Source organism: Leptosomus discolor, chromosome Z, assembly GCF_034619465.1.
Source record: "Leptosomus discolor isolate bLepDis1 chromosome Z, bLepDis1.hap2, whole genome shotgun sequence".
NCBI classification, from domain to species: Eukaryota; Metazoa; Chordata; class Aves; order Leptosomiformes; family Leptosomidae; genus Leptosomus; species Leptosomus discolor.
This window is the reverse complement of record NC_141419.1, coordinates 41,838,423-41,855,487: the sequence shown is the minus strand read 5'-3', so window position 1 is coordinate 41,855,487 and position 17,065 is coordinate 41,838,423. Positions and strand designations below refer to the sequence as shown.

The window sequence follows — 17,065 nt, the reverse complement described above, 5'->3', positions numbered from 1 at the left end:
TATCTGTTTTACTTTTGCATATTGAGCCAGTGAGTATTTTATAACATATATTTCAATTGCTCCCAGCCTTGCTGCTTTTGAATAACAGCTACCTGCAAAGCAGAAGGAAAACACTGAGGTTTAGGAAGTGTAGTATATGTCTAGTCACAGCCAGCAAAAATGCTGCACAGAACACGTGCATGTGTTGGTATTGCAGCTCAGAAGAAAAATCACATTCCTTTCCTTTAGGTATCTAAATATCTGACATTAGAATCTTGAAAATACCTAATTGCCATTAGCACATATAATTCCTTTCATTCATGAAATTATTCATTTTCAAAAATTGAAAAAGAAAGTATGCAACATGTCAATGATAGAATTCTGTTCTCTGGAAGTGTAGTTTTTTTAGTGAAAGATAATAGTTTAAAGTAAAATTACTAATAAACCAAGTTGGGCAGAAAACCAATAAAATTAGTCCAAATTCAAAGTAAAGTGTCTTTTGACACACAGATTTTGTACTGCAATGGATGACACTAATAAAATTATATTTAACGGCATGTGATAAGTATGTTCTTACAGTATTTTTCCTCTACAGGACATAGAAGTAGAACTCAAATGCAGTTATGCAGAAGTTAGGACTTTCAGTTATAGCTGACATTACCCACTGGATCTCTTAAGTGTAGTGGAGATAACTGCATGTGTACACCATCTTCCCCTTAAACAAAGGTACTTGACAAATTCTGTGATAAAAATAATCCTTTCTTTCTGTGGATAAGATTTTAGGAAGCAATGCTATACAACAGCTGGGAATAAAATCTCTCAGCCCTGCAGAAAATTATTTGGAGGGGCTGGTGGATGAAAAATTGGACATGAGCCAGCAATATGCACTTGCAGACCAGAAAGCCAACCGTATCCTGGGGTGCATCAAAAGAAGTGTGACCAGCAGGTCAAGGGCAGTGATTGTCCCCCTCTACTCTGCTCTCCTGAGACACCACCTGGAGTGCTGTGTGCAGCTCTGGGGTTCCAGTACGAGAAAGACACGGACAAAAACGGTCAGAGGGCTGGAACACCTCTCCTATGGAGAAAGACTGAGAGAGTTGGAGTCATTCAGCCTGGAGAAGGCTCTGGGGAGACCTTATCACAGCTTTTCAATATATAAAGCAGGCTTATGAGAAAGATGCAGAAAGACTTTTTGCCAGGGCCTGTAGTGACAGAAGAAGGGACAATGGTTTTAAACTGAAAGAGGGTAGGTTTAGGTTGGACATAAGGAAGAAATGTTTTATGATGAGACAATACAACAGATTTCCTAGAGAAGCTGTGGACACCCCATCGTGGGAAGTATTCAAGGTCAGGTTAGGCAGGGTTTTGAAAAACCTGATCAAGTGAAAGCTGTTCCCGCCTGTGGCAGACGAATTGGGCTAGACAACTTTGAAGGTCCCTTCCAACTGAAAATGCTCTGTCAATTTATGAAAATTAGATCCACAGAGGTCCAAAGTCACATTGGGGAAAACTAATTTGATCCCCTGTATACCACTGACCTTGCATTTTCCATGGCTTAATTGTTACAGCAATTTTTTGAGGAAAATGTTAACCTGGACTTAAAGATTGCTAGTGACTGAGAATTTATCAGTGTTTTGAGAGTTGTCCCATGGTTACTCTCATTGAAAAACAGGCCTTTTGTTTCTAGTTCAAATCTGTGAGTTCAAGTTTAGTTGTCTGTGTTATGCTTGTCTACTGCAGTAAAAAAATCCTGTTTATAGACTGTGCTTTTTTGTTGATAAACATTGACAAGCAAATGGACTTGTTCACTGTTCAATGAACTTAAAAATGCATGTTTTCTATTTATGTTATTGCTTTACTTCTGAATATTCCCCAGTTATTCGCATCACTCTTACCTGTGAACAGCAGAAACCTTTCGAGTAAGATATGCAGTAATGCTAAGTACTAACAAAACTTTTAAATTCAAGTACCTTCTGTTTATATATCCAACAATTCTGACAATAGAATTGTGCAGGGAACTTTTGTTTAGTTAATTATATTTGCACCCCAAGTTTTTCTTAAAGTTACAACTCCGATAATGGACAACTCCATTGTAAAAAAACAGCAGTTGTGATTTCCATTCCTGCAATTTTCACTGGATCATATTAGACTACATCCGAACTCTAGAAATAGAATTTCAAGCAATGCCAAATCAGATGTCTTTCAGAAGTTTGTTACATCAATATCAATAGCTAATCAACCAAATTTATACTTTCACTAAAAGAAAGTTTGCTAGGCTTGTTTCAGATAGCCTGATTCCTACAAGCTCACTTTGATTGCCCCTATTTTATCGTATTTTGATATCTTTGTGATTAAAAAAAAAAAAAAAGAAAAAAATTTCAGATCTTCCATTATTCCATTTCAGATCAATGTCAAGTTTTCTTGAGTTTTTTGAAAGTTTATTTTTCTTCCAGGACTTGCTTAAAATCATCAACACTTAGAGACCAACTCAAGTGGGTTTCATTTCAGACAGTAATATAACTGCAGGAGTTTGTGACTGGAATAAATAACACACTATTTACAAATTCTCTTCTTCCAAAAGAATGAATGCTAAAAAGTTAAAAAGGGAAGAAAACATCAAAAGCAGGACTTTTTTTATATGGAAGTATTGAGGAGTAAATCCTTTGTAGATTTGCCTTTTAAATATGACTGATTTAAGTGGCACTCTACTGCACAAAACTGCACGTAGGACATCTATAATAAAAAAGCAAGATGTAAATATCTTTTCCCCTAACCACACTCATAAGTTTAGGACTTTTAGATTCTCTAATTAGAGTCTAAATTCTCAAAGTCTCAAGGCTTTTTAGATTAAAAAGTATTGATTTATTAAACAAAAAATATGTAAAACTAGATTTCTGAAACTCTACAGTATATACGCTTACATAATGATATATAAACAGATTATTAAATAACAAGCAACATAATATTTTATCCAGCAAACTCATTCTCCTACAACTTGGAAAATTCCAATAAATGTTCACAAAATTCTCTAATCTGAAACCATTAGTAGAAGACCTTTATCATCATTTTGCAAATAGTATTTTTTCATGCTACTTAGTCCTTAAAATCTTATGTAATATACTGCTATAATTCAAGACTGCTAAGCACAGAAGTTTCAGTCATGTTGAATTTGCAAGCAGGTAAAAGTTTATAATAGGCTTGAAAAAAAGCAGCTGAATTGCTAGATTCTATACATAAAATTGTTGAACCTTATCTAAACTTAAAATCTTGAGGAGGACAATTTCCTTGAAGAACAGAAAATAGATGCAAGCCACTATGTATGTGTTCACACTTTAAATATTGTGAAGAATTAAATGTATTATTTGGTCTTAAGAATACAACAGATCACATTAATTTTGTAAATTAATCCTTCCCCTCTTGTAAAATCTAATCTCTTTTTAAGATGATGATTTGTGTTCTGATGTTTCAACTATAATGTACAGTGTCTTCATTCTGAGGGCATCTATGCCTGTGTATGCTTTATTACAGGGAATATTTATGTTCAGCAGGTCTATATGCAAATCAGTGGCTGTTGCTGTGGACTTGAAAATAAATATGTTGATTTAAAATCTCAAACAGCATCTTATGAAGTCTCTACTGCTGTTTATTTTATCTGTAGTTAATGGGAGCAACTATAGTAACAACAACAAAAAAAATTCATGATGATTTTGAAGTGCTTCTGGCCATCTATGATTTCCAGTGTTTTCTGTTCAGGTGGATGAAAATAGAATTATTCTGATATTCACTTGTGATTTAGAGACTTTGATCTTCATAGCTGAAGACTGAGTAATACTTTCGTAGTGTAGGAAGGAGTTGAATCTGTGAAAAGAGAAAAAAGAAATACAACTCAGACCTCAGTTATGTAATCCAGCAGAAATCAGTGGAGCCCTTAGCTAGAAACAGCTAGGTTTGGTGTTATAGGTACTCTACAAGTGATCTCTGTGTTGTCTTTCAGAAATTCTGCTGGCTGGTATTATACGAAAGCCATTCCTTCTCCAGTCTGCTTTTCAAAAGTGGGTATTGGCATAATCTATAGCACAAGAGTTCAGAAGATGGAAATCTAAGACTGATTCATGACCCAATCTTATCATAAAAAGCATGGTGATAAGTTTTGTCTAGGAAGGCAGAAAAACGTATCCCTGATCTGCTTTGCACCAAAGGAGTATAAAGATGGCATGTGCTTGACAGGGCCAAATGCAGGTTTCAGGCAGCTTGGCAGCCAGTATCTTAGACTCCACAATTCACAAGTCTGTAATACAATTCCATCACTACATATTTAATGAATATCTCTAAAGCCAAATTATGGCCTTAGTTTGTCCTCCATTCCTTGTCTCTGGCATTTTTATAGCAGACTTCACTTTAGAAGTAGACAACTTGAATACTCAAGTGTGCAGCTTATGGACATTGAGGAACAAAAGTCCCATATCAGAACATGAAACGTATTCTGCAGCCACATCCTGTGGCCTTTCTTTACATTTCTCTTTTACCAGTTCTTTTAGGACCACTATACAGACCACTTACATGAAATGCAAGGAATTAAAAGATACTGTAAGATTCATTCCACAAAAAATCATTTCTACACACAGCCTCTCAAAGAGATTTAAACATTGCCTATAGCGTATTTTGTCTCACAGGAAATTTTCTCTTTGTTTCCTAACACATTTTACTAAACAAGACTCAAGAGACTGACAGTTACTTACTTATGGTAAATATAAGACAGAATTGCAAAACAAAGTAATATGTACACTTTCAGGTGTTGTGTAATAAAGACAAAAGCAGTGATTTTACTACAATAATTTTACAGTACTTAAACAGTACATTGATACAGATATAGAATCACAGAATGTTAGGGGTTGGAAGGGACCTCAGAAGATCACCTAGTCTAACTCCCCTGCCAAAGCAGGACCACCTATAGTAGGTCACACAGGAATGCGTCCAGGCAGGTTTTGAATGTCTCCAGAGAACGAGACTCCACAACCTCTCTGAGCAGCCTGTTCCAGTGCTGTGTCACTCTCACAGTGAAAAAGTTTTTCCTTATGTTAATGTGGAATCTCCTGTGCTCCAGCTTGCACCCATTGCCCCTTGTCCTATCATTGGCCATCACCGAGAAGAACCTGGCTTCATCCTCCTGACACTCGCCCTTTACATGTTTATAAATATTAATGAGGTCACCCCTCAGTCTCCTCTTCTCCAAGCTAAAGAGACCCAGCTCCCTCAGCCTTTCATCATAAGGGACATGTTCCACCCCCTTCATCATCTCTATGGCTTTGCACTGGACTATTTCAAGCTGTTCCCTGTCCTTCTTGAACTGAGGGGCCCAGAGCTGGACACACTGTTCCAGATGCAGTCTCACCAGGGCAAAGTAGAGGGGGAGGAGAACATCTCAACCAACTGACCACACCCCTTCTAATACACCCCAGGAGGCCATTGGCCTTCTTGGCCATGAGGGCACATTGCTGGCTCATGGTCATCCTGCTGTCCACCAGGACCCCCAGGTCCCTTTCCCCTACGCTACTCTCTAGCAGCTCAGTCCCCAACACCAACTGGTACACGAGGTTGTTCTTTCCCAGGTGTAAGACTCTACCCTTGCCCTTGTTGTAGCTCATTAAATTTCTCCCTGCCCAGCTCTCCAGCCTGTCCAGGTCTCTCTGAATGGCAGCACAGCCTTCTGGTGTGTCAGCCACTCCTCCCAGTTTCATATCATCAGCAAACTTGCTGCCAGTGCACTCTAATTCCCTTGTCCAGGTCATTGATGAATATATTGAATAGTACTGGTCCCAGTACCGACCCCTGAAGGACTCCGCTAGATACAGGCCTCCAACTAGACTCTGTCCCATTGACCACAACTGTCTGACTTCTTTCCTTCAACCAATTCACAATCCACCTCACTACCCAATCATCCAGACCACACTTCCTCAGTTTAGCTACGAGGATACTGTGGGAGACGGTGTCAAATGCTTTACTGAAGTCGAGATAAACCACATCCACTGCACTCCCATCATCTATCCACCTGCTTCTGTCTTCTTAAAAGGCTATCAGGCTGGTCAAACATGACTTCCCCTTGGCAAAGCCATGTTGACTGCTCCTAATGACCCTCTTATCTTTCATGTGCCTAGAGACAGCACTGAGGATAAGTTACTCCACCACTTTTCCAGGGGTGGAGGTGAGGCTGACCGGTCTGTAGTTGCTCGGGTCCTCCTTCTTGCCCTTTTTGAAGACTGAAGTGACGTTTGCTTTCCTCCAGTCCTCAGGCACCTCACCTGTTCCCCACGACTTAGCAAAGATGATGGAGAGTGGCCTACCAATAACTTCCACCAGCTCCCTCAGCACCCATGTGTGCATCCCATCAGGGCCCATGGATTTATGTATGTCCAGGTTGCTTAACTGATCCCTAACCCAGTCCTCATCAACCAAGGCAAACTCTTCCTTTATCCTGACTTCCTCTGGGGCCTCAGGGGTCTGGGACTCCTGAGGACAGTCTCCAGCAGTACAGACAGAGGCAAAGAAGGCATTCAGTAACTCCGCCTTCTTTGTGTCCTCTGTCACCAGGGCACCCGCCTCATTCAACAGTGGGCCTACATTGCCTCTAGTGTTAGTTTTGTCTGCAATGTACTTGAAGAAGCCCTTTCTGTTGTCCTTGACCTCCCTTGCAAGGCTTAACTCCAAGGAGGCCTTAACTTTCCTAGTTGCCTCTCTACAAACTGTGACAAGAGTCTTATAGTCCTCCCAAGTGACCATCCTCTCCTTCCAAGATCTATAGACTCTCTTCTTCCACTTGAGTTTGCCCATCAGTTCCCTGTTTAACCATATATATGTTTTATGTGTATATATAGATATATGGTTATATATATATATATAAAACCAAACACATATTATACGCCATTAAAGAATGTTCTGTCAATGCAGAGAGTATTTCATATACACACTGTGTTTTTTTAGGGAAGAAGCACTTCTGCAGGAATTCAGAATCACTAATGTTAGTCCCAAGAGAGGTAAGTATATCTGGAGAATGAGGATAATAATTGTTTACATTATCATTGAATTATGGTTAATACATGTACAAACACACCATTAATTTTGTATACAGTTGTTCAATATCAAGTATTTTAGTTAGGGTCCAAACTTTTAACAAAACACATTCAGCATTTTCACTTTTAGTTTATTTATAAGACTAAAATAACAGACAATTACAGGTTAAGGGTATATTGCTTGTACTTCTAAACATTAATGTTCCCAATATAAGTCTGCATTTATATCCAAGATAGTAGGAAGTTTACTGCAAGTTAACACCCATACCCCTTTCCTTTAGGTCTTCAATGTATGCTTTCATAAACTCTTTCTCAAATTGCTCCCGTTCACGTCCACTTTCTATAATTTCTTCCGTGTCTTCACATACAATAGTTTCAACTGGGCTGTCCTTGAGACTTACGAACCTAGAGAGAAAGATTAACACAAGAATGTATGCAACAGGCTTCTGAATGTCACCAGCCAACATGAATGACATTTTAGAAGTTGCTGCTGAAGGGGAAACATAAAGAACATTTGCTCAATTGTTGCATTATGGCTTTGTTAGACTCCATCTATTATTAGAAATAAAGATTTCAAACAGCACGTTCTTTGTACTCTATTTTCCATATAAAAATGATCAGATCTATCTCTTTATTTTTGCCCATCTTCATAAATCATTCTTTGCAATAACAGCTATTTACTATGTAACTTCTGACAGAGTACACTGTAATTTCACATTTGTTAATGAGCAGTAACACTGCTAACAGCAGTCACGCTACTAACAATTCCATCCTAACAACACTGTCTAGCAGTCTGGAATTTTGCCAGCATCACTAGCTGACAGTACGTGTTTCCATTTTTTTGTTGTTGCTATCTTACTTCTTTTTTACAGTGCATGACAGGACGTGCGTTATGTCATATTTGCAAATTTCCTAAAGCTACACGTTAGAGGTGAAAAACTAGATGGTTACATAAACAACTTACATAAGATGCAAATTAAGTGCACAGCATTCTGAAAATCTCTGATGGTATTACCACTCCAAGAAGAAGAAAAAAAAAAAAACCAATAAAATTATTACTTTCAAAAAAACAAATGTTCTAGCAAATCAAATGTTTTTTTAAAATCTCATGAATTGCTGTAAGTTTGTGGTTGCTTGACCTTGGCTGGCCAGGTGCCAACTAAGCATCTTTCTCCTTGTCCTTCCTCAGCGGGACAAGGGGAGAATATAAGATGAAAAACTCATAGGTTGAAATAAAGACAGCTTAATGAAGAAAAGCAAAAGCCGTGCGCAAAAGCAAAGCAAAGCAAAAAAAAATTATTCTTTACTTCACATCAACAGGCAAAGTCGAGCCACTTCCTTGGAAGAAGGAGCTCAGTATGTGTAGTGATTGCTTTGGAAGACAAACACCTTAATAATGAATGACCCACCTCCCTTCTCCTTTCTCTTAACTTTTAATTTCTGAGCATGACATCACAGGGTACTGAATATCCTTTCAGTCAGTTTGAGCCATCTGTCCCAGCTAGGTCCCCTCCCAGCCTCTTGCTCATACTCAGCCTGCTGGCTTTTTTGGGAGAGCATTGGAGAGACAGCCTTGATGCTGTGGGAGCACTGCTCAACAGTCAAAACAGTCAAAAACCTTGGTGTGTTATCAATACCATTCTAGCTACAAATACAAAGCCCAGCACTATGAGGGCTGCTATAGGGAAAGCTAACTCCATCCCAACCAGATCCAGTGTAGAGTCTCAAATGGTTTCATAATTGAAGACCTGAACACCACTTACAGAAATGCAAGATCATTATAATTGCAAACTGAAAGGCCTTTAAAGAAGCCTTTAAAGGCCTAGAAGAGTAAAGTCTTCTCCTGCATGCAGCAACAAGGTGCTATTTCACAACAAAGAAAATATGAACTACTAAACCCATGTGACACTAATTAGCATTTTAACGAGCCGTGTCTCCCGCTCCCAGCAACATACTTCTGACAGCACTAATGTTATCAACAGCTTGCTGCCAGACTACAGGTCCCGCTCTGGGGTATGGCTTTGAGACTCCAGAGTTAGAGCTACTATGATCAAGTCTCCACAGGAATAGCCTTTTTAGGCATACAGATGCACAATGTGGGGAACTTGCAGATGAACATCAGCAAGCTGTGGCTTCTCTGCAGTTTCCATTCTCTCTGGTGCCTCCTTAAGGGCTCTGATATAAATTGGATCAGAATTTGACCACCAACTGATGCTTCTGAAATTATTTCTCCTGGGTGCACCTACCCTATCTTCTTAAGGACATACTCCTTTCTCTCTCACTTTTACTTACTTTAAGCCTGTGGTTGACTCACAGACAGCTGTGGGTATCTCAACCAGGTCATCACCACTGACAACTAGCAAACTGAGCTTTGGCATATTGACCAGAGCTCGTGGAAGATAAGTCAACTTGTTTTTCTGTAGGAGAAGCGTCTGCAATTGATCTAACCTGTAAAAGTGTAAAACATAAAGATAGCTTAAAATATTTATTTTTGACAGGAACCTCTATGCAAAATAGCAACACAGATTTAATCTTGTACCACACTTTCACAAATTGTCATCGACTTTAATGGAAATATCCAGTCATGGTTCAACATTATAGGTAAGAGTACCTTGCCCCTGACAAGTACTCAGAAGCATGCCCAAGATAAAAGGTTACAAAAATTACTATGCTTTCATACAGAAAATGTTGACAGAATATGATATAAAATCTCATCACATATATCCAAGAACTAATGAAAAATATGGGTCACCAGCTCACACCTTTGTCCATATGCTAGTTTCTGTGAACTAGATACATCCGTGCTAGGCAGTATATTCTCATTTATTGTTTTTCTCTAGTAATTAGTATGGTGGGGAGCAAGAGAAAGACCAGCTCCTGGCCATATGGCTCTTGCAAGTTATCCCACTGAAATCAATTTAATGACAGTATTTTGTGGGTGAAGACGTTAGTCTTCTTTTGCTTTATTTCTCCTGGCTTTTCCTGATGCAATAGTTTGTGGCTGGGCATTTACTCCTTGGAGTAGATAGAAGATGAAAAGCATAGCAAACTGATGAAGCAAGGTTGTTTTGGTTGACCAGAAGGGTCCATTCCTAAAACACTATTGCAGACTATTGCTTGTCAGGCCCACATGGTTTGTTTGAATTCAGGGAAAATATTAAGCAAGGCTTCACTGCCTACTCATCTTTTTTAATCACAGATTTCATGGTAGTTTGCTGAGGTTCTTTGACACTGCAGGCATTGAAATCATGAGTCTGAATAAGAGTATCAGTTTGCTGGGGGGGGAGCGGAGTGTGGTGTGTGTGATATCCTGACATTTTCTAGTCTTCAGAACACGCATGAGCCCAAGAGGTCTCAAAATTCAAAACCCAATGTCAAACAAAAAAAAAAATCTTATTTTATCGTGTGTGGTTATGATGCTTTAGTATCGAGGCTGCAACTCAGTATGAAATGGAGAAGATGAAATGAAGAAAAGGAATATTTTGGAGATAGGGAAATATATATAGGTTACAGGGGAAAAGTGACCCTCAAGTTGAGTGAGTATCCTTCCATAAAATAAAAATATCCTCTGAGAAGTTCTTTGAAGTTAATCAAACCACAGCTCACATCCCCTGGGAAAAAAAAAGGCAGGTTTGTGCTGTTTTGGCTAGAGCATCTGAATTACTAATACAAATGAAGACTTCGGCCCTACTGTCAGAGAAATCTGTGATTACGCAATGTTCCAAAAAAGTGTTTTTGCCCAGCCTCAAAGTCTTGCAAAAGTTAAGGTTGAATGAGTTTTCTTGAAGTTTCTTCTGCTTTAGGGATCTCTATTCCCAGATCAATATATTATCCATCATTTTTTTAATAAACTTTGGTTAGTATGTGTTTTGTTTTTCTTATGGCTATGTAAAGTGTTGTAAACCAAGTTACAACAGGACTCAAGAGTGAATAAATAGGCCCAGGGATAAGAAAATGGCTTTCTCAGGCTAATAAGTCCCGTTAGAGGGATCAGCATAATTTTTTTAAAACTAGTCCTAGTGCATCTCTAAATTGAGAGAGTGGGTATATCTGTGCACGTGTATATATACTTCAGAGTAGGAGGGGAGGATTGTCAGCAGGTTTTTTTAGTCTTACCAGTGTCATTCTGCTTTACTGCCAAAGTTTATCAGGTTCTTTCAGTAGCTGAAATATGTTTTAATTTGTCTTTCCCTCCACCCCATCTGCGTTTCAGAGAGATACTGCTGCCAACTTCATATGGTGAGTCCCCTTTGCTGGAACTGGGGCAGAGTATGCCCCATGAACTTCTCAAAAACCAGTGTCTGGATAGAATGACAAATTGTCATGAATGCAGCAGAAAATGCAATCAGTTACCTGAACAGTAGAGGCACTGACTGTACAACTTGTCATCAAAGAGCTAGAAATTGCAGTTTCTGTTCTCTGAGCTAGTCCATGAATAATAATGGCAAAGCTTACATGCAAAACTATGTGATGCATTTCCAAATGTGATTTTTTTCACGTGATTTTTCATGGTGCCCTTGGAAGCTTGTTACTTTCTAGATTTGCTTTATAGTTCACAAGACTGTCAATGGATTAAAACAAAAACTACCTGTCTATGTCTTCCGGGAGATCTGTTAGGTTGTTGCTGCTAATATCCAACCACTGCAAATTAGACATCCGGAGTACACAAATTGGAATAGAATGGAACTTGTTTGCTGACACATCCACAACTGTGACTTGTTTCAGGTTACTTAGCTAGAAAGAAGAGGTACTTTATTTTAGTTACATTTTGCGGATACAGGAAGACATCATTCATCGAGCATACTTATTCCTCTCAAAGCACTTAGAAAAATAAGAATTGCATGATATATTTACTCAACATTTTGCCAGCCTTGTCATTTAGTTATCATTTTATAGGAAAAACGATTTCAGAAGCAACTACCTTCCAAAGTGCTCATCACAGTTCTAACACTCTCATGGTATTGAATGGAATTTTCATCCCCAAAAAAAATATTGTTTCAGATGACCCCAAGGCTGAAACCGAACAATGACTTTATTCCTTCCTAGGTTACATACGAACTAAGCTCTGAAGTGACAAAACACAGTTTTGATAATTAATAGGTACCAGGTTACCATTCTCAAAATCAGAAATTTTATAACTCCCATAAAAAATACATATGTTTCCTTTGCTATAACTCTATGCACTGATACTGTAATGCTAGGAGACTGTTAGAAAATGAAACTGCCATTTTAAGCCAGCAGAAAATTTGGTCCAATATTTTTCAAAGTTCTTTGAAAATACATCTTCCATACTGCAAACTAAATACATAATAAGGTGTACTAGAGCTTTTTATTTGAATACTTTTCAAAGGAACTACATTTTTAAGTAATAAACCTTTAGCTCAATGAAGGTTAACTACAAATGTAAAATATACCTGTTAAAGAAATAAGTGTGTTAAATAAAGATGTCTGTGTACTGAATCAATTATTCACACTACCAGTGTTCATAAAACCGTGAAGCTAGCTAAAGTGAATGTCAGAGGAGTATAAATGCAAATGAAAAAAGTGCTTTAGGATTGAACTTATGTCTCTGAGCTTCTAATCGTATGTCACCATCACAATCTAGCTCTATAGATCCTGATACAGAAAAGAAAGTAGCAAAAACTTTTCATTGGTCTTTGCCTGAAGGTTTTTTAGAATGTAGAAAATAATTAGGAACCCCAAACCAAATATATTTTCCACTTCCAAATCGAGCAAAATTCAAGCAACATCATAATTTATAAAGAAATAGAAAGTAATAAAATGTATTCTGAATCTTTGGGAAGGATTTTTATTATAATTATTCATTAATAATGAAGTCCTGCTTTGTTAATAATCAATTCCTGCTTTGTTAATTTATGCCCAAACTTCTTCTTACTGCAATACTGCCAGACTTTCATTGTAATTTGACCCTTGCTGTTCAAAATGCTCACATTCACAGCTTTGTGTTCTGTCAGAGTCAGTTTGGTTTGGTGATTTTTGGTGATGGTTTTCTTGTTTGTGGGGTGGGGGGTTTTTTGTTTCATTTTTGTTTTGGTTTGTTTTTTTTCTAGATATATCCTCATATTGCTGTCAGATCTTAAAGTTGCAGGAAATCTTTTCAGGGAGATTTACTGAAGTTATCATATTACAAATGACTACACAATTAAGTTTACCTTTCAAAAACATAATAGAGGTTCAGAGTTAAAGATATAATTTTAAAATCTTCCCACCACTACATTAAAACAGCTTTGGTGAGACATTACCATGGAAATGTCTCACTCCTGATTCAGAACAGGTAAGCACACATTTTATTCTGACACTTCTGAATTCCAAATTATTTTGTCATTTTGAGGAGTGACTACTAGCAATGAACACTCATTCCTATACTGTAAATTTTTCCAGATACTGATTTTTTTTTCCAGCAAACCAGACCCTCCTCTAGAACAAGGAAAACAGACTGAGTCTTCTAGATCGCAGCAATGAGAGAGCAGAGAAAGTAATTGACACCATCTTTACACTGCATTTATTTTGTGGTTTCAAATTATTGTCACAATTCCAAATCCCCCAAAAATATTTCAAGTTTCTCTGCACTCAGAACAATTTGCTAAAACTGCTGATACATTTCATTAAGTAAAGTCTCCCCAAAAGGAATTTAGCAGGCACAGAATTAAAACAAAGTCCCACAGGCTTAAATGACACCTAAAATGTTCTCAAAGTATCCCCAAAGAAGAAAAGCCACAGTGTCTAAACATCAAACTGACTATTTTAAAACAAACTAACATCACTGTTCACTCAAGTTTGCTTTCACATGCGGTCACCTGTCATGCTGAAACAACTTGGTAACAACAACACTGTGTGGTAAAATAATATTTCTTCAACAGCAGTAACTAGTTTTGTGTGTTTTCCTGAAAGTATTTTATTGCATTAAATATTGAAAGTAACATTAATATAGCAGTATTATTTTTTAATAAACAGAGCTGTTTCTGCTGGTTTTCATATAGTATTGAAACCAAATCCGTTTAATACTTGAAAACCGACATTTTTCAGGATTTTATACTCCCATAAAAATGTACCAACAAAATATAAAGCCATGGACTCTCTTGATACAAAATTTGGTGCAGCATGCCACAGAATGTATGGAGCCATGATAATATTGTGTAAGCTGCAAGCCCTCAGTAGTTGTTCTTTTGGTGTAATATTTAGCAAAACCTGTCCAATTTCTATAGTATGTTGAAATCTAATGGAGTTTTTATTTAATCCATCTCTGATATGTTACCAACAAACACCTACGATATATGATGCTTTGGGAATTATGGCAGCTATGTATTATATTTTCTAAAGAAAACCCTGTGTATTTTATTTCTTCTTGAAGGACTGATGGATTTTTGCACCTTTTATAAAACTTGATTTTCAAACAAGCGTGGTTCCCTTATCGGTTTTATGTTATAATTTATTTTTGCTTCATGTTGATTTTTACTATTTTCCTCTATTATGTGACTTTGAATCAATCAATATACAGGCTTTATGCAAGTTCCATTTTTAAAAATAGCTACATCTGATAGTCTAGCTACCTGGATCCACTTATTGTAGTTCTTCTGTTTAATCACTGTTGTCATTTTTATTTGACAAACTGCCCCATTTTGCTTATCTTAATAATTATGTTCATAGAAATAATCCAGATAACATCATAGAGCTTCACTGGTTCTCTTTCCCTCTGACACTTAAACTTTCAGTTGAAAGAAAAGGACACCACATCCTGGGCTAAACAAGTTATTTGATTAATTGGTGCAGTTTTATTTCTGTTCTGCTTTTTGCCACAGAAGGGATTTACTGATAAGGTTGCATGCAAGTTTAACATGAGTTGCCTACTACTTAGCACCAACAAATGAAAAGGTGTGAATTCTGTCAAGCCTCACCACACAAATACTGTATTTTTCAATTACATGTAAATATTCTGTGACAGAAACAGCATCCCATCAAAGTCAATGTATGACAAGATGTACAAGAAATTAATCCAGAAATGTCTATCAATGCATTACAAATGTGCTTTTGCCCAAAAAATTCAAAGAAAATTTGTAACACATCAGTAGAATCAGGTTATCACATATGTTGTCCCCCAAAACATATAAACTGGCACTCAGCATCTGATTAGCTGCTGAAAGCAGGATGACATATATGACAAAGGAGTACCCTAGGTGCAAACCACACAGTTGCCCACTTAAATCTCATGCATTCAAACCAAATCCCAAGCTTTTCTTTCCCAGAGCTATAAGTGTAACCTCTTCTATGACTATATTTACATTCCTGGAGAAAAGCACTGAATAAAGAAACAGGGTACAAGCATCTTTAGAGGCAGAAAATATCTTTCATAAAGATATACTTGTACATTTATAGCCCAGTCCACCACTGGACTTCCAAACTGGACTTTTAAACTTGAGGAGGCAAAGGCATTTAGCAGTCAATCCCATCCCTTAGTAAGAGGGTACTTGTTCACATATTTTGTGACAAAACCTTCTGAAGCGTAAAAATGCATGACTTCAAACAGCACTTCATTTGATGATAACATGATAAGCTAAACCCAAGAAATGTACGTGGAAGCAAGTCTTCACCCAGAAGACATTATTCTGATTTTGCAATGCTAAAATCCTAAATTGTTGGCTGAGTTCATCCACAGACATTGTTATTCTGGTGTCAAGCTATTTACTTCAAAGTTTAACATTATCCCCTTTTATCTTTGGAGCATTATCATCATTCAAACACCTAATGTTTAAATTCTAATAGAGTACTTACAGCTACGATGATCTAAGCATAAAAAGTTCATAGAAAAGATTATGCTTTTTATTAGAACAGTTTTTTGTAAACACAAACCTTTCATGAGGTTTCAAAGAATGAGAAAGCTGCCTGCCTATGCGGTATTCACAAAAACATCAGGTACTGATCATTCACATGTGGTTGAAGAACCACAGTAAGAGCCGGACTATCTTCATACAGTTAAAATCCCTAAGGATGTGGATCATGTGTTTAAGTGTAGAAGTTGCTCTAAGCCAATAGATGAGTCGTGTGCATGAAATTAATGATTTTCTGGGCTGAAGCCAAAACAAGTCTGCTGTCTCAAAAAACAAATTTATGTTGATTAGTTACATTAAATTTTCATAGTATTATTGCTGCAGCTACACTCAGTCTGCATATATTATTGCACTTAGCCATCATAAAGTTGTCTCATCGTCAAATCTCCAAAACTTATAAATTAAGGACACACATTAGAAAGGAAAACTAGGCTCTACCGAAAGTCAATTATAGGTTTCTCATCAACTCAAAAGGATCCAGTAGCTCACTTTAAGTGCATACTCTTTATATGTTTTAATTAAAACCATCAGAAGAGGAAGAGAAACAATGTCAGCAGCACATGGGCATTAACTGACCTCTCCAGAATGTTTAGGTAGGAATTGTCCTTTGAATACAACAAAAATCCCTTTTAAGATATATTCTGTTCCTTCACCAAGAGATGACCAAAATTGCTTACTTTCACAACAGATTAGAGAAAAAGCCAAAAACTCTTCATTTCTGCTCCAAGATGCAACAGCAATTGAAGACATACTATTCAAATGGTGCTGTCTTAATTATTATGTAAACATATACAACAATTCTGTTCTGCCATGACAATACACTCAGCCTGTGAAGTTACACTTCTGGTTTTAAAAATAGAGTATGTTCATTTCAGCTCATTCTGAAACCCAGAGTAATTCACTATTTGCCCAAGTGGACTAGGGGGAAAACACCCAAGAGAAAATGAAATTTTATTCTGTAGCAACCAAAAAAAGATATTATAAGGAAAGATGACAGCAAAAATAAAGAACTATAACACAGTGATTGATAGATTTGTTTTACATTGATATAATAGTAACTATTCACTTGAAAGGAAAAAAATATCAAGGATGTTTGAAGAGATGATATCAGTAGAAGAACCAGGTAAAGGTATAATATTGACAAAAGCAAAATAAACAATAAGAAAAATTATG

At 37.2% G+C, this 17,065-nt stretch overlaps 1 protein-coding gene across 1 annotated transcript in view; it reads right to left on the bottom strand.

Moving 5' to 3' along the window:
• Positions 1–3,787: 3,787 nt before the first annotated feature.
• The window catches only part of LRRC2 (leucine rich repeat containing 2), a 62,301-nt gene continuing 49,023 nt past the window's right edge, over positions 3,788–17,065 (bottom strand). The window contains exons 5-8 of the mRNA XM_086479985.1: positions 11,635–11,780; positions 9,339–9,494; positions 7,315–7,451; positions 3,788–3,837 (exon numbers count right to left, since the gene is read on the bottom strand). Coding sequence (XP_086336111.1) covers positions 3,788–3,837; positions 7,315–7,451; positions 9,339–9,494; positions 11,635–11,780 — 489 coding nt within the window. The remainder of the gene's footprint in view (positions 3,838–7,314; positions 7,452–9,338; positions 9,495–11,634; positions 11,781–17,065) is intronic.